Below are 18,307 nucleotides of genomic sequence, written 5' to 3' on the forward strand. Positions count from 1 at the left end.
CAGAGTCAGGATTATTTAAAAATCTTTTACCCCAAGAAGCTAATAATGCCATGTTATATTCCTTAATATTGGGAACCCCCAAACCTCCAAATTCCTTCCTCCTAGTAATTAAGCCCCAATTAGCCAAGTGGTATTTGTGTTGATCACCCATATTCCCCCAGAAGAAGTGAGCCTTCTGTGAGCCAAGTGGTACTTGTGTTGATCACCCATATTGCCCACTTAGGAAACTTGATCACAGACATCAAGTAAGCAGGAATGCTAATAACACAAGCACACCTTTTGGAGGTTTGGAGGAGGAGTTTGCGACTCCAAAAAAATCAGAAAAAAAAAAGAATCTGACCTAGAAATAGAGAACCAAGGATTAGAATGACTCAAGGCAAACTAAAACTAATCAGAAACAAAAACGGTTGGATTGCATTATGGCGGAGCGAGCAAGCCAGCTCGCACTGTCCGGATTGACTGGTTCCTTCCTCCCCCAGCACCGAGGCCACGACACGCCGCTCGCGATCTGGAGGGACGCGGCTGCGACAGGCACGTGCAATGCTGCTTGGAGCCCTGCATGGAAGCTCAAGGGCCAGCACGACGTCCATGGTTCAGCAGTAAATGTGTATAGAAACCAAGCTTCAAAATATCGGCTATCGGCTTCGTATCGATTTGGCTTTGACATATCGGATGTCGGATATCGGGTAATATATTGGACGATATGTAGATATATCGGCGAAAACATGTGTAGTTGTTTTTCGTTATTCTTTTTCAAAACATTTATTTTTAGTAAAACAAAATGTATAATGTATGTTTTTCGTTATTCTTTTTCAAAACATTTATTTTTAGTAAAACAAAATGTATAATGTATGTTTTTCGTTATTCTTTTTCAAAACATTTATTTTTAGTAAAACAAAATGTATAATATCAAAAATTTAACATAACACTTTTAGATTCTTAGTTTATTAACTTGTCGACTAAGAAACTATTAAGGAAAGTTGCACAAAATGCTTACTCTATGGTTAAAAATAGTACGATATATATGCATTTGTACGAAACATTGTGGATGACTTTGATAATGTATAATGAAGTTGTAAATGCATAATCTTATTTCAGTGCTATCTAATAAATAATTGTTGTCGTCTACATATCGTCTGATATCAGTGGACATATCGGGCCAGATATCGGTCAATATTTCGGTCCATATCGGATGATATGTCGGAAAATGATATTTGCAAAATGATATGTTATGTTCATATCGGTGGAGCCCCAAAAATGATATATCATCCTATATATCGATCGTATCGGTCTAGATTTAAAAGGTTGATAGAAACTACAGAAAACAGCAAAAAATCGTGCGTTTAGGAACTGCAAGGCAAATATGCTCACCGGCCGGGGAGATGACCGGCTCAATAACACGTACACACCATGCACGGAGCCACGGACATGTATGAACACGGTGCCCACTTGCATCAAGAAGAAGATTAACGCAGTTCCTCCGCCAAGCTGCATGGTGAGGGGAGGTCGAGGTGGATCGAGAGGACGACGGCGCGTGCATGCGCCTTCTTCCTCTCGCTAGAGCACGAGTCACCAGCCGGCTGGCGGCGGAGCCGGGACAGCGCTCGGCGGGCATCAAGGACAGCTCGAAGAGGCCGACGTTGTTTTGAACGGGTCTCCGAGATGCCACCGAGCTTCATGGCGGAGCTGGTGAGCTCCACTGGCAAGGCGGTCTTCCATGCGACAACTCTGGCTGCTTGGTGAACCCCTGCTTATGCTTGCAGCGTCTCCAGCGACTGTGCTGGCCAACGGCGGAAGGGTGCACGGTGCCGCCGGAGAGGAGATTGAATAATCAGAGCTTGAGGCTGCCGGATCGAAATGACCTGGTCGGCGTCGGACGGTTCGCCGGGAGAGCTACCTTTTATGAACCAAAGGCTTATGCATATCCAGCATCCGGAAGCAAACGAACCTATTTATAGCCTCAAACAAGACCGAGGAAAGCACAAAAAGAAACGAAAATATCTCCGGAAGGCACGAGAGAGCCCGCACCGATCAAAAAGAACCGCAACCTTCGGATGCAACATCTACAGCGGCTGAGCGGCAGCGATAGCACAGTGTACAGACAGGCACAGAGGTATGCTCCTCTCTGACAAAGATCAACGGCACCGCATACTTACCAATCCTGTCAGACCTCAACAAGAGTGCGGACAGCGACAGCACGAATTGACCAACGGCGGCTGGACAGGAGAAAGCGACGACACACATCGACCAACAGCGGCTCGACACAATCAGCGCAAACACCGACACCAGAACTGACCCGGCATGGATGCAAACAACATCCAACGGCCAATAGAAATAGAAGGAAGAACATAAGAAGAACACCCACGTCAGCCGGCCCTATGTCCAATCAAAAATGCTAAAGGAACCAAATGAACCGCCACACCAGTTCAAAAAATTTGAAATTAATCTCTGAACACGCAACGCATTTCTACACACCCGTGTACCAAAAAAATACACGTGCCCCATTCAAATTTACCCATACGTCCTTTTCATCCAAGTGTGTGAATAATGGAGCGAAGCCCTCCTGGATATAGAGGCTTGGTTATGTAGTAGCTTCGGATAGATATACGAAAACTTTTTGTTCGACCAAGCACGGAGAAAGAGAAGTCACTTCTCTCTATATATGTTCATGATAATGTTGTGTAATTAATGGTTCCTTCATTTGCTTACTAGCCAGCGTCGATTTCTTTCTATATGTAGTAGCTAGCCTCGACCAAGCACCAGTGGCGAAGCCAGCGTTGAGTCATTGGGTTCAACTGAACCTGAACCCAATGATTTTTTTCGTCGCTCCACAGGCATGCATGTATTTATTTTTTTTGGCATGAACCCAACAGAAAACCGTGGCTGAACCCATTAAATCAGGATCCCATGTACAGAAAAAAAAACAAGATCCCACCTAGTAGCCAATCAAAAGCCCAAGAGCCCACATCATGTGAAGTGCCTAGGTTTGTGCATCAGTTCTCTGTGCGATCCCTATTTGACGCGCGCGAGCGTTGCTTTCGCTGAAGCGCGTGCGAAACGGGCCGGCCCATATCGAGAGTTCCACAGCAGCGCCAGGCAACCGGTTTTGGTAACCTTCCCCCCAACCGTTTTCTTTTCTTTTTGCTGTTTCTCTGTTTTTTCTGTTTCCCTTTTTCCTTTTCCTTTTTGTTTCTGTTTTTTCTTCTGTTCTGTTTCTTTTTCTTTTATCCATTTTTTAGTTTTTACCTTTTGTTTTTCAAAAAGTTTGAAATTCCTATTTTCTGTTCATGATTCCAAAAAAAAATCATGGTTTCCAATTTTTCTTTCTTCACTTTTTTTAGAAATTTGTTCACAATTCAAAATTTTCTTCAGCTTATATCACATAAATGTTCAATGCATGTTTGAATATTGTCCAGTGTATATCACAAAAGTGTTCAATGTATATTTTAAAAATGTTCACCGTATATCACAAAAATGTTCAATGTGATTTAAATATATTTCAGCGTATATCACAAAAATGTTCATTGTCTTAAATTTGTTCATCGTATATCACAAAAATGTTCAATATGTTTTAATTTTTGTTCAGTCTATATCATAAAGATGTTCACCGTGTAGTTAAATTTTTTTCATCATATATCTAAAAAATGTTCAATGTATGTATGAAAATCACTCATCATATATGAAAAAAAAAATCAATAAATCTGTGTTCATGTTCTCAATAACAGTTCATGTTTTTAGAAAAAAAAAACAGGTTTTAACAGTTTGTTTTAGTTTCAAAATTTGTTCAAGAAAACATTACTCATTTTTGAATGAAGATTAAAAAAGAGATCTGCCGCTGTACATCCTACTTCAAAAGTACGTTGTACTAAAAACGAATCGGAGTAGCAAGCTGTAGTGGCTGGCAACATGGGTTCGAATCCAACCAGCTGTACGTTTTTCCGTTCGTTACATTTTTTCTTATTACGTTCTCTCGTGGCCTGGCAATGGGCCGGCCCGTTTGCGCGAGCCCTGCGCGGAAGCTCTCCCTGTTCACCGGATCCAACCAGCTGTACGTTTTTCCGTTCCCTACATTTTTTCTGTTTGACACTAACGAGCGCCAAACAGTAGCTCTCCCTGCCAAGCTCCTATTCGCCGCTCGCTGCGGCAAACAGGCGCGGTTTCGCACAGGCGGTGTCCAGCTGGGCCGGCCCATGAATATAACGACCGACAGCACGCTTTAGCTAAAAAGAAATGCCGCCGTCGTGGGAATATAATGACCGACAGCACGTTTTACCAGTTGAACTAGCGGGCTTTACTGATTCTATAGCAGTGCCAAGCTTAAAGAACCAACCAGCAGCGCAGACCCACATAATATCTTGAATTTCAAAACCATTTTTTATTGAAAAAAATGAAGGGATATGTGAACACAAACAAGTTGCTAATTTGCGAATAAAATTTTAAAAGTGAACTATTTTCAAAAATCGGGAACAATTTTTGAAACTCTAAGACAAAATTTGAAAACATGAACATATTTTGAAAAAATGTGAAAACAAGAACATTTTGTAAATTGGTTAACAAAACGTTGAAACTGAACAATTTTGAAACTCCTGAAAAAATAAAAACGTGTATATTATTTAAATTTGTGAACCTTTTTCGGAAAACGGAAATATGTTTTCAACTGCCCGAACAGTTTTTGAAAATTATGAGCAAAAAATTGAAACTGAACAATTTCGAAACTCCTGAAAAAATGAAAATGTGCACATTTTTTAAATTTGTGAGCAACTTTTGAAAACGGCAACATGTTTGAACCACCTGAACATTTTTTGAAATTTGTGATTTTTTTTGAAACTGTTCAATTTCAAAACACAAAAATGAAACTGTGCACATTTTTTGAAATTTGTGAACAATTTATTTAAAACAGGAACATGTGTTGAACCGCCCGAACATTTTTCTAAACTTGTGAAGAAAAATTTGAAATTGAACAATTTCGAAACTCCTGAAAAAATGAAAACGTGCACTTTTTTGAAATTTGCGATTTTTTTAACTAGAACAATATTTTCTGAATTTATGACCAAAATTTGAACTCATGAACAATTTTTAAAATTTAAACATTTTTTAGTTTTTTGAACATTTTTCAAAAATATGAGGAAAGTGAAGAAAGAAAAAACAAACTCGAAATAGGAAAGAGAAACAAAAAAAGAAACAGCAAAAAGGAAACAGAAAGAAAAAAGAAACGGAAAAATGACAAAAAGAAAAAGGGGGAAAAGAATAAACATAAATTAAAAGGAAAATTGGTAAAAGAAAATAAAACGGTTCATGGAACCTTCTGGAAGGTTCCCAAAACCGGACGATATACTACAGGAACTGCGTACGCATAATGGGCTGGCCCATTGCGTCGCTCGGTCACTTCGCCTGTACGAAGCGCTGACAGTTTGACGCAGCACGCGTCAAATAGGGCATTCCTACTTGGCAGCCGCGACGCCGCCTCTCGTTTCGTTGAATCGCTTAATATAAGAAAACTCAAGCAATCTCGTCTCTCCTGTTGGGTGTTCCACCGTCGATTGGTCGCCAGAGGCCAGCTGTTGAGCGACAACCCAGCTGTTGCGCACCTCCTCTATTATCTGGAGGTCATATTATTATTTTTGCGGGTATCTGGAGGTCATATCTAGTCTACTACGACCAAAGTATCGATATTTGCGCGAGTTTTCTAGTTTCTTATCCCCTCAATTTTGATTATATGGAGTATGGAACGATATTTATTAACTAAAAAAACAAGCCACCAGATCGAGATAATGATGCAGACATTTCAAGGCCAACTATTATATCCAGGGGAAAAATGCATCAAATTTCGATGCTACAAGTAATCCGGCTGATCGAAAGAAATTTTGGTCGTACATAAAAATTTCTAAGAAGCAAGATGTGATTAAGTGAAGATATTTAATCATTGGATCTTATGGGTAACACCTAACTTTGATTATCCACGGAGGGTCATTGAAGATGCTTCACCAATATTTGATCCAAAATGATGGTTCACTTGAGTATAGTGACAATATGCATAAGACCTTTTGTTTAGGCTGCTTTCCTTTCAGGGATAACAATAAGGGACAAGTTAAGAGTGATACATTACCAACTATAATGGCAGTTTTGATAGACGGGTCAAACTGGCTTGTCATTTTCTTCAGCGTTTCAGCAAGATGAGAAAGCTATTCCTGAATCTATGAAGCTTTTTGGTCCTAGACTAGCTATAATATCTAATCGGTATGTCGTGCACTCTTCAACTTTTTATGTAACACAATATATGATAAGTGATGTCATATTTTCAGTTGTATCTTGCTTTTGAGTGCTATAATCTTTGTTGTGAGATTGTGTAAAATTAGACTTTACACTTGATTAATTCGTATCGATCTTCAAAAGTCAATAAATGAACCCAATGGCTAAATTTACTGGCTCCGCCCCTGCCAAGCACGGAGAAAGAGAGGTCACCTCTCTCTATATATATAGTAGCTAGCTAACACAATATGAAACCCCTAAACCCTCTAAAACGCCTATCCCCTCCCCCCTCCCTTTCAAAAACAAAAAAATAAAAACCCAACGCCTGGGAGCTGCTGACGCATGGCTGCCTTTTAGTCCCAGTCGGTGTTACCAACCGGGACTAAAGGTCCTCCTGCCTGGGCGCCCCACAGCGGCCACCTGAAGCTCCTTTAATCCCGGTTCGTAAGCCAGCCAGGACGAAAAGTAATGGGCATGAGTCCCGATCGTTTTGTCCCGGTTGCAGAACCGGGACTAAAGGCCCTTTGAAACCGGGACAGATGCCCTGTTTTCTACTAGTGTTTGCACCTCTTTGTTGCAATACAAAGAAAAAAGAGCATCCCCGCAAGAAATATGCTTCCACTGCGACTCTAAACATCGTTAAAAAACGGACAGATTGCAGCAGTAACATCTTTCTTTCCCTTCCCCGAGAGGCAATACGAATTTAACTATGCTACAAAATAGTATCTCTGACGTTGTATGTAGTCCGCATAATATCAGTATATAAGCTAAACACTAGTGCCAGGCTACTGAAGCTGCTCATCAGATACTCAGCTTGCAGTTACATATGATAATTTACACTCGGTTTACGTCGGCAACACGTGATTTTCTTGTAGTGGAACGCATCCATATATCACGAGATGCATGCATGTCTACGTACGCGACAAGATCGAGATCGTGCTGTGATGCCTCGGTTGATCCCAGCCAGCTAACAAGTTCGGCCGGTGCCAATCTATATGTGATTGCTTCCGTTTCCAGCCACATGCATGACTTGTCCACTCTTGTCTTTCCCGGCGGGCCGGCCGGCGGCCGTGATTTTCGCTACGCTAGCTGGAGGGCGCGCATGCAGCTGAGAGCCGAACCGGCAGCGATCGACGGGCGCACCTGACCTGCCTCTGCCTGTCCCAAGTTCTCGACACACGCACGATGGTCGATCGACACAGCCCACCAGAACCCGACTAATCAATCATTCGCCACTAATCTCGATCACCGACTCATATTGTCACGCCTCACCAGTTACTTAGTTAATTAATCTTGCTAAGATGACTGAGACTTCGTTCGATGCAATATCGATGAGATCTTACAATAAGACTCGTGTAAAAATCGACTTGGTTAAATCTAAGTCGACTAAGACCTAGTTGTTAATTAAGAAAGCACGTAGTACTTTGTGTCTGTCGACTGTACATCTCGGTCGCCATCCTGCAACCCCCGTCCTGCAGCTAGCTACGTACCACTAGCTGCTCGATTCTTCTCTTCTTCTCATACCTCCTTCCACCCGGCCCGCAAGCTCCCTAGCTAGCTAGCTAGCTTCTTCTCCTTATAAAGGCCTTTCCAGACCTCCGTGTGCCATTCCAGAGCTGCAAGACTGCCAAGGAAATCGCTACCTTTCTACCTCACATATTCTTCTCCAACGATCCAGATCAGCTGATCAATGGGGTTCCCGGCGGCGGTGCACGCGGAGGTGCCCAGGCTGCTGCTCAACCTCCTCTTCCCTACACCAAGAACAAGAAGTGGAGATATATGCACACACACACACACCAGGAAATAGATTACATGAAGTAGATAGAGGGGTGAATCTGAATATATGAAGGGGTACTTGAGAAGAGTTTTTTTTTCCTATACTAGCTTTTTAGTCTAACTTCCCGTCCTGCTAAGATTTTAGCAATATCATGTCTTTTTTTCCTCAAAAAAAAGCAATATCATGTCTTTTTTCCCATCTTTTATACTGCTTCTCAGGGGGTTTGGAAATGATTCATGTATACAGTTTATTAGATATTTTGCGCATTAACGCCTTCTTGGAAATGCATTTTGATTCGACCAGATTACCTTAATTTCTCGTCTATGCTAAACCTAACGTCTAAAACACTGATGATATGGTTGCCGCATACCTACCAAGACATGCAATTTTGGTTCTTGTGTGTACAATAATTCGTCCACTAATATCTGCTTCCTTGAGGGGGTTTTCATTTTGAAAGGGGACAACTTTTATTCCACCATGTATTTGTTACTCATTTGTTCATATAAAAATAACTTTTTTGCATGAAAATGTGTGAACCAAACTATTAACCGGGCTAATACTCGAATAAGAGATGAAATAATTACAATATACTGCTTAGACTCGTGCATCATAGAATCCTCTAGCAAGATATTATATATGAAACAGCCACAAAAAAACATCTAAACATACTATGATACATGTACAATGTCTAGCACACCGCGTGTGCAAAAGCCATGCAAACTACATCTTTTGTTATCTCTAAATAAATTGAACAAATTACTCCATAGATGGATGCATGTGGTTTTGTCATTTTTTGTGCTTTATTTAGAATTGGATAAACCAGATTCATTTCATGAAACATCCTAAACTATAACACGAAAATTAACACAATTTCCAAATAAAATAATATCTTACTCTTCTAAAATATTGCCGATGCAGATATGTAGTAAGTATTGATAAACATAATGTAAATACTAGTCAAATTTCGTGCTAATAAGGTGTAGAAAATAAAAAATATTAGTATAAATATGTGATTATGGTATCCTACTTAATGCAGAGTCTTCGCCGGATTAGCCTAGGACAACACAAGTCTCGTGCTTCGAGCCATGTCGGGCTCGGGCCAGACTGTCCAACTAACCCATCGTGACATGACGGCACTGCATGAATGCCTCGCCGAACATCGAAACACGGCACGCAAAATGCCAGGCCGCCGTCGAGTTGTATCGTGTTGGTTCACCATTGTTTATGGCGTTGTTGGTCGCAGCTTGGTAGACAGTAGTTAGCATCACAAGCATCCATCTAACAGCTGAATAGGTGCGAGACAGTCAACGGTGTAAACGCTGCGCGCGACCGACATTGACTGTAGACTGAAGTCTCCGCTTAGGCCAGCAAATTTATGTCAAAAAATCAATCAATTTTTTGCCAACTTTTTAAACTGTTTGGTTTGGTGAATTGGTTTATCTAATCAGATCAGAGAGATAACGAGGCTTAATTCTGATTTAATGAACAATTTGCGGGCCGTTAAATTTTAAATTGATTTTTCTAAATTGAATATTGTCAAAATTCTATACTTGCCACTTGCTACTATGTCGAACAAGTAAATCTAGAGGTGCCAAACCAATGGAGAAGAACACCACTACGGAGAGAACGGCTATAAAGTGGAGTCATGTGTTGCCACCACCCACTGTGGACATAGATCCGAAGTCTCTGAATTGTGCCAGATGCATGGTTTATCCCCTCCAAATATTCAAGGTAAACTTTTAAGCCTAATTTGGTGCCATTTGTGTACGCAGGTAGCTTATTGACTTCCATTTAGGAATGGAACTAATCTTTACCAAACTTCGAGTTAGTAGTGAACTGACACACACTTTCCTGGTTTTTCAGCACATTGCTCCCACTCTAAATAATTTTTTCCAAAGAAAATTATTTATCATCGAGGGTAAAACTCCTAGTCTGCAGGATTTTTTACCTTTGGAAATTTTGTTGAACACATTACGTGTGAGGTGGAAGAAACCGGTCGGCGGTGAATCGGAGCACTGATGGTGACAGAAAGCCCGTCTGGGGTGGGCGGCGTCTGCTTCAACAGCCGCACGGCTGCCGAAGGGGACATGCATGAGTTTTTTTCTTTTTTATCTCTACATCTTTTGTTATCTCTAAATAAATTGAAAAAATTATTCAACTGATGGATGCATGTGATTTTGTCTTTTTTGTGCTTTATTCAGATTTTTATCAACTAGATTTACTTCACAAAACATCTTCAACTATAATACAAAAAATTAACATAATTTCCAATAAAATAGTATCTTATTGTTCTTGTTGCATTTATAAAGATAGAAGTTTGTGTGTGCCAATAATTTTTAATTTTTAAAATCTCATCAATGCAGATATGTGGCAAGTATTGTTGCATAATGTAAATACTAGTCAAATTTTATGATAATAAATTGTCAAAAAAATGTTTAGTATATATATGTGATTATGGAGTCCTACATAATGCAAGGGCTTGGCCAGGTCGCGCCAGCCCAGCAGAGCTCTCGTACTTCGGGTCATGTTGGGCTCGGAGCAGATACTCCGACTAACCCATCTTGCCATGTCGGCGTTGCATGGATGTTTCACCGAGCGTCGAAGCACGACATGCAGCATGGCAGGCCGTCGTCGGGTCTTACCATGTCAGGTTGCCATCAGTTTCTGTCGTTCGGCCATCACCGCGAGCTGGATATTCTGCTGGTGACCTTGGTTGTAGTTGAGAGAAAGTAGGATCTACCGGCAACTGTAGCAGTTACTAAGGAAGGAGGATGTATATGTGAATGAGGGGTGGATTCTCGAGTGCTCATCCGGTTGGTGGACACCGTGAACGCTGCGGCGCCATTGGCTAACTCAGGGATTTACTAGTGTCTGTTTTGCATCATCCATGGAGACTTGAAGAGAGAGATATGGTTAGTGGTGGGGACATGTTGTAATTTTCTGTGTTAGTTTTGACCATCTTGCATGTGTTCATTTGTTAGTTTTTATCGGGTTATGTTTCGTGTCAGGTCGTGCCCGTGCTAACTCGTCTAATCATGTTGTGCCATGCCCATTTTCTCGGCCAGACACGGCCTAGGACCTCGTTCCTCGGGTCGTGCTGGCTCAGTTCATCATACCTCGGGTCATGTTGTGCAATGGGTCATGCCTCGTCTTCAGACCTTGTGTCATGCCAAAATAGACTGGCCCAAGGTCCCAGCATTAGTCCTACTAGATGGTTGTCTGGATAGACCATGTGACTTCTCATCTGGCATAATGGCAGTGACTCATAGTAGAATGTGCCAACTCCCAAGTATGCATCCACGAAACTTAACAATGGTCATAGTCAACATTATTTTTCTTCACTATGTATGTTGTCAAGCTAAGGCAAGTACTTGTCATCCTTGTTGGTAGCTCGACATCTCTTCTTAACCCAAGTCGCATGGTCATGTTTTTCAAATTTGATCAATCGAGAGCGCCCAGAGAATATCTCTCAGAGCCAGAGCGGCAAATCCTATCTTGGCCGACCATGTCTCACGACATGTTTTACGACTAAACCAAAAGCTACCTTTATAACTATATAGTTACATAGTAGCATTTAATAAACACTAAGTAAGTTGGTCCACATCCCGATTACATGCGAAGACCTCAAGTCTTGGATATGACATATACATTGTACCTGAGACTAATACATGATGATATCTTTGCATCTCAAAGTGGGTCTGTCTGACTCGGTGATTCAGATCCCGAGCTCGGGGTTAGCATTCCTAGATCCATAACTTGTGAAACATAGTCATCAATTGAATGGTATACAAATGAAAGTATATGTATCCACATAATCTTATGAACTAGGGACCGCTAATAGTCTCACGTGCCAAATACTTTTTTATGCTGCTTCCGTTCTAGAATACAAGGTGTATCTATATTTTTTAAAATCAAACATATGTACATTTGCCAAAGAATATAGAAGGAAATATGATCATCCATAATACAAAATAAATTAAATATGGAAAATACTTTTCTAATGGATCCAATGATACAAATTTGGTAGTTATAGATGTCAAACTTTTTTTCTAAATAATTGGTCAATGGCTTGTAAATCTTTATTATGTTTAAGATGCCCTGTACTTTTTAGGAACCTTTATAATAGATCTAGGTCCTTTTTTGCAGAAAAGAAGAAGAAAACTTCCTGGTGGATATGCATGTGTTTCTGCTACATGTTGTAAACACGCGCACCAGCATTGATATCCGTGAAATTACGTACCCGGGCTGTTTGGTTATTGTTGTACATTAATAGAAAGTTGCTCATATATTCAACAGATTAATGGTAGTTTTAGAGCGTTCTTATTGATAATAGAACAGAGTTGGCCATTCTCTTGGAAACTTTCCATTAGGTTCGGTCCAGATTCTGGGCTGGATGAGGCCCACCAAGATTGTAGCTCTACGCATGTAATGTATTCCCTTAACCCTTTTTTTTTGCATCAAATGTATTCCCTTAACCCTGGAAAATGCTGAACAATACGGTAAAAAAAACTAGTGTATATACATTGTGCAAATGATTCCATATGAAAATGAATCCGCATATCAGGTTGATATGGCTGAGTATTTCTTTTACCTCTTTTTACAGTCATATACACTTTTACCACTTATCAATCCTTTTTTCCCCTTTTCTTTTTCTACGTTAAATAATAGGTTTAGACAAATTTGCACTCCTTGGTTCCAACAGGTTGAAACCCACTGTCAACCAATTTTTGTTTACCTTCACATCTTACCTGCTTGTTAAAACAAACTTACATCAACTGTTTTTCTTGTGAATAAACCCTTTTATCTTTTGCTCCGTGCGAATTATATATCAGAACAAATTTGCACCTCTTTGTTGCAATAAAAAGAAAAAAGAACACCCATGCAAGAAATATGCTTCCATTGCGACTCTGAACAGCGTTAAAAGACGGACAAATTGCAGCAGTAACATCTTTTTTTTCCCTTCTCCGAGAGGCAATACCAATTTAACTATGCTACAAAATAGTATCTCTGATGTTGTATGCAGTCCGCATAATATCAGTATAAGCTAAACACTAGTGCCAGGCTACTGAAGCTGCTCATCCAAAAATCTAGACACAGTTTCCTCTGCTTACCCCACTATCTCTGACTCCAGGTCGTAACCACGCTTACGGATCAACTGCAAATTACGTACCAACTGCATGCTCGACAATGAATTCTTGTTTCTGTCAATGTGAAATGAGCAAGAAAAAAGGCGCCGCAAACTACTCTGAAGCACAGCCACTAGCATGTGAAGTTTGACTGCTCTTGAATTTCACCAACTGTAGAGAGAGCAAGGCATCAGGTGTTATTTACACGTTTGTAGATAGATACTATAACAGTTCACAAGATAGATTCAGAGTACGATTCCATACCAGGAAGTTCAACAGCAAAGTTAGCTTGGGCATCAGCATCCGAATTAAATTCCTGCATACCAAATAAGTGGAAGCGTCAGGCACTTTAGCTGGTAGCTGCTCAACTTCAGCCATTCCATTAAGAGAGAATAATAATACAAAGGGCGAGGCAAGGGCAGTCCCTCCCAAACATGGGTTATCTGCATTTCTCAAAATCACCAGATTTGGAGTGGCATTTATCAAATTAACCCCCCAAACATACACAGACCACACCCAGCGAACAAAAAGGTCTACAAACGCACCACAAACACAAGAGGATAACGATAAGCCTGCCTCCCCGAGACAAGAGTCTGGGGCGAGCGACCTAAGAAGGAACAAGGGAGCAAAAATGGTCTTGTTTTTTGACAAAAACAAAAGTAAAACTACCACCAATCCATGCCACCTGGTATCTTTTTTTCAAGGCATTCAGTCACGTGAAGGCTTTTGTACAAGAGCACAAGTATGTAATATGTTTGCCAATCATTCATATAACAGATCCCCCAAGCTGGCTGATACAGGTAAGTTTGAACCATATCAGATGGCACTGAAAAGATATGATACCTACCCTCAACACATGGTTGATTTGAAACTCAAGAAAATTTCCCTTCAGCTCCTTGACTTTCTTGCACAAGTCAGCCATATTATCATTCCTAACACGCCAGAGATCTTGGACCTGCTCCAGAAAGTTCAGTGTGTTATTTATGTGAAAGAAACAAAATTGAACGCTAATAAAGCTTCCAGCTACTGGAGAAACTCATCAAAGTGCTCTGATTACGTTTTACCAGATTTTGTATGCCCTAACATCAAGGCCTTAATACAATTATTTCTTGCCCAAAATAAAATAATAGACTGTGGTACACCTTATATTATAACCTGTAAATGTTATAATAGATGTAGCATAAAACTTTCCCTTGGTGAGGATAAACAGAGGACCATGATGATCAAATTAAATTAAAGGAGAAAGAACGTATAAAATAAAAACAAAAGTCATTCGATCTCTTTTAATTTGACCACAAGTCTATTGTTTTGGTGGACAGCCAAAGAGTAAGCACAAACTGCACATCAAGCAGTTATCTATTGACAGTTCCATGGTAGAACATGAAGGCTGCAAAGTAGTGAGGGTACAAACCAGACCTGGTTACAGACAAGCTTAGAATCGCCTTGAGCACGAACATACTTGAATCCCTTCTTAGCAGCATATCTCAACCCCAGGAGCAATGCACGATATTCAGCAGCGTTATTCGTTGCAATACCCAAACCCTCACGTAGTTGAGCAATCTATGGTTAAAGTAGAAGATAGTCGTCATCAGCTAGTTGTGGTACTGGTAACAAAACACTAAGAAAACAAACCAGCTCAGAAACAGTTGGCGTACATACCACAGATCCATCTGACCGCCTTACTACTACACCGGCGCCTGATTTCCCGGGATTTCCTTTGCAAGCACCATCAAATTCAAGAATGCAGGACAGCTTTAAAGACGAGGTTCAGTGATGAGAATAAGTCAACATTTCCTCAGTGAAGATAAGTTGCAAATATGCATATTAATATCAAAATCATAATGACAAAATAAAACATAGAAAGAGGGCCTGTTAGTAGTTAGAACCTAAATTGCCCAGATATGGCAGGAAAACGACATATTGGGAGTTTCCCGTATGTATCCCCCTATTTTCTATTGTCTAAACTAATTCAGATACAGGTGGGACACCCCCCGATACCAGCCGGACATGGGAAAATCCTAACCCATCTATCTATACCCACAACAACCCCCTCCCTTTTTCTCACCTAATTCTGCCCCCATCCTGACCTGAGCTCCGCCCCGCCGTTATACAGCACATATGCAAGGAAGGCCGGCTGCCGCCGGTGCACCACTGCTCCCACCCGTGTTCTGAGTGCCACCGCACCAGAGAAGGAGAGCTCCAGGCCGCTGTTGCTCCATCATTCGATCTGAGCACTACCCGATCTGTGTGCCACCGCAGCTCCCTCTAGCGGCCAGGCCTGTTTCCCCTTTCCCCCCTCTTTTCGAGGTGCTGCACTCCACTCATTTCTTCTTCTCCTCTTAAGTTCAGCAATGGCTAGCGCCACTAGAGGTTCTGGTTCTGGAATTGGAACTGGAAGTTCAAATTCAAATGCAGGCAGTGGAGGGGTCAGTGCAGTCCAAATGCTGAATGATGCTCATGTGATTCATCCAAATGAAGATGTGAGAGTCGCCACTCTAGAGGTATGCTCAGAAGATCAAGAAGACCAGATGAGGCCAAGGAGGGAATACAAATCTCGTATGTAGGATCTGTAACCGTGAAGTTAATGGGAGGTACTCAAGAGTGAAAGCACATCTCTTGAAGTGGTCAAATTATGGTGTCAAGACATGTCCAAAGGTGAATGTTGATGGTCTAATTTAGCTCAAAGATGATCAAGACAGGGCTGATGCAATGGCTCCCAACATGTCTCTCGATATTCCACTGCCAACCGATGGAATCAGTGGGGGGGAGAGAAGGGTGTCATCGGCTATTGAAGCAAGCTTCAATCTGGAAACTCGCAGCAAGTTGATGCTTTGTTGCTAGGCTGTTCTATACTGCACATGTTGCGGTGTCCGTATACTCCATATCTGTGTTTTTTTAAAACTAACGTATCACAGTTCCATAGTGTCCAGTATCACCGTATTCATGCAGTTTATGTTAGAACATGGTATCCATACTCACATGACTATCAGGTAATGGCTCCTGTTCAGCGACTTTGGGATGCTTCTTTGATGGTCCGGTTTCCTTCAGCAAATAATTATTGGTGTGAGTACATGAGATGTGAAAACTTTTTGACAAGCATTTATTCACGCTTAGCTTGGAGTGAGAAAAAGATCTCTACTCACCGTCTCCTGTGGCCTTTTCAAAGTAGAGGTTCCATCAGGTTGCTGAAACAAAAGGTGACACAATAAAAATATATGAGAGTTTATGGGAAAATGCGCTAGTAATGCAACCACCTTTGAGGATATAACAGAAAGATCAGCTCAACTGTCAAGGTAGCTTTGGAACTATGTACCAGAGAAACTAATGCCCTGGAATTATGGGCTATCATGGGCATATATAGTATATAGAGATCACAAAATTAAATTTTAGTGGTGGCCCTTTCTATCAAGATTAATACCATGCCTATACAACCAACAAGCACATAAAACACAAGTTTGGTTATAAGTCGTAGCGTCAATGACGCCACACATTGCAAAGCGTTTGCAAAAATACAGTAGAACACAGAGCATATGGTAGCTTCCATAGGTAAGCGGAAAGGGATGAATAAATCTATACTGCACTGGCATGTTATAGACATAATCTCAGGGGAAATAGTTGGAAACTACAATTGCACAACAAATTTTTACCTGGAAAGGGCAGGGAGCCAGATCATCAAACAATTCATCTCTTGCATCTGCTGCATTAATGGAATACAGAGCATTCTTTAGCCCGCGCGCAGCGAGATACTCCTCGGTGTCTTTACGCAGAGAATAGCCTTTGTACACAGTCACAGAAGGATCGCAGACCTACCACGATAATTTTCACATAAGAAATGTCTACTGAAATAGTAATAATAACTTTTTTTTCATTGAGTATCACCTTATCAGTAACAGACAGATGAACCTTGCAGCAACGCAAGAAAGAACACAGTGGTTTTAGCAATCCTATGAGATGCAGTCTCTAGCGCAACAATGATATTAGCATACTATGAGATGCATGATTACAGCTGAGGATTTATGTGAAGTGTTACGTTATCCATCCTTTCTAGTTATTATAGGAAGCACTTAGTGGTACAGTTGTCAAGTGTAGATATGTCTCCTCAGGATGCTACATTCATTGAAAAAATTGGCAGGTGAGCAGGTGCTAACATTTTCTTCAGGTGAGATGTTTAATGCAGATAACCGTCACAATAATAGACTGAATGCTTAGGGTAACAAGTTCAGAAGTAAGGAGAAGGTAAAACAAAGATTTTTAAAAAAAGAACTCCTTACCGAATTGCTGACTTGAGCTTGGCAGTCAGCGAGGTTCTTGTAGATACCGATGACATCCCCCTTGCGGACGACATAGAACGGGTCGCCGCCGGCAGAGTCCATCGGTGGCGGCGTGGCCTTCTTCGCGGCGGATCTCTTGGTGGAGCGCTTGGGCGAGGAGGAAGAGAAGAAGCGCTCAGCGAGGCCAAGGGCAATGGGCGGCACGGGAGGCCTGAGGGGCAGGTAGCGCAGACCGTGCTGGTGCTGGTGGCGGATGCCGCTCAGAGTCAGGGTGCCGGCCACCGCGTGCCTCCACGCCGCTCTAGAAATCCCACAGAGAGAAGAAGAAGAATAGCAACTCCTCATCGACAGCTGCTAACGCGAAATGAGAGGATACCCAAAATAGCACTGGTGAGAACGAGAGGTTTCAACATACACTCGGCTCCGCGTTGAATTGGACCGGCCAATTCAGCTTACAACGCCTGGCTAATCTGCACAATACACAGACTGAAAAATCAACTTGCTGCACACCGGAGCCAGAGGGGATTTATTTTTACAAGAGAAACAGAACTGGACAGAGAGCCACATTAGTAAATTGTTTGCAGCAGCTGTAACATAGAACCAAGACAAATGGTGTATGGACATGAAAGAGGATAAGCGAGTGCCGGCGCGGGTACTGGTTCATCCAACAGCATGAATCACAAATTGCTCGAAATAAACATGCCAGGACAACAAACACTTGCTGGTCCAGTGAATCCTAGAGAGCTTATTTCTCATCAACAGATACTTGCTAGAACAAATCACAAACAGGCAGCGTGCAGGCAGGATACGCACAGACGGAGAGAAGCAGGGGGCGTGCGGCTGCGGCGGCGGTCGCGTCGGGGAGGGGGTTGTTGGGTAGCGCA

At 41.6% G+C, this 18,307-nt stretch overlaps 1 protein-coding gene across 2 annotated transcripts in view; it reads right to left on the minus strand.

Annotated features, from left to right (window-relative positions):
* Positions 1-12,906: 12,906 nt before the first annotated feature.
* Positions 12,907-18,307, minus strand: part of LOC119330244 — a 5,944-nt gene continuing 543 nt past the window's right edge. Inside the window, exons 2-11 of one of the 2 annotated variants that reach the window (XM_037603360.1) lie at positions 17,839-17,893; positions 17,424-17,724; positions 16,800-16,958; positions 16,296-16,337; positions 16,132-16,194; positions 14,812-14,904; positions 14,569-14,712; positions 14,000-14,107; positions 13,417-13,468; positions 12,907-13,323 (exon numbers count right to left, since the gene is read on the minus strand). In XM_037603360.1, coding sequence (XP_037459257.1) covers positions 13,286-13,323; positions 13,417-13,468; positions 14,000-14,107; positions 14,569-14,712; positions 14,812-14,904; positions 16,132-16,194; positions 16,296-16,337; positions 16,800-16,958; positions 17,424-17,525 — 801 coding nt within the window. In that variant the 5' untranslated portion in view covers positions 17,526-17,724; positions 17,839-17,893 and the 3' untranslated portion in view covers positions 12,907-13,285. Of the gene's footprint in view, positions 13,324-13,416; positions 13,469-13,999; positions 14,108-14,568; positions 14,713-14,811; positions 14,905-16,131; positions 16,195-16,295; positions 16,338-16,799; positions 16,959-17,423; positions 17,775-17,838; positions 17,894-18,307 lie in introns of both variants that reach the window. The other variant, XM_037603358.1, reaches the window with a different exon arrangement.

This window comes from Triticum dicoccoides, chromosome 7A, assembly GCF_002162155.2.
Source record: "Triticum dicoccoides isolate Atlit2015 ecotype Zavitan chromosome 7A, WEW_v2.0, whole genome shotgun sequence".
Classification (NCBI taxonomy): Eukaryota; Viridiplantae; Streptophyta; class Magnoliopsida; order Poales; family Poaceae; genus Triticum; species Triticum dicoccoides.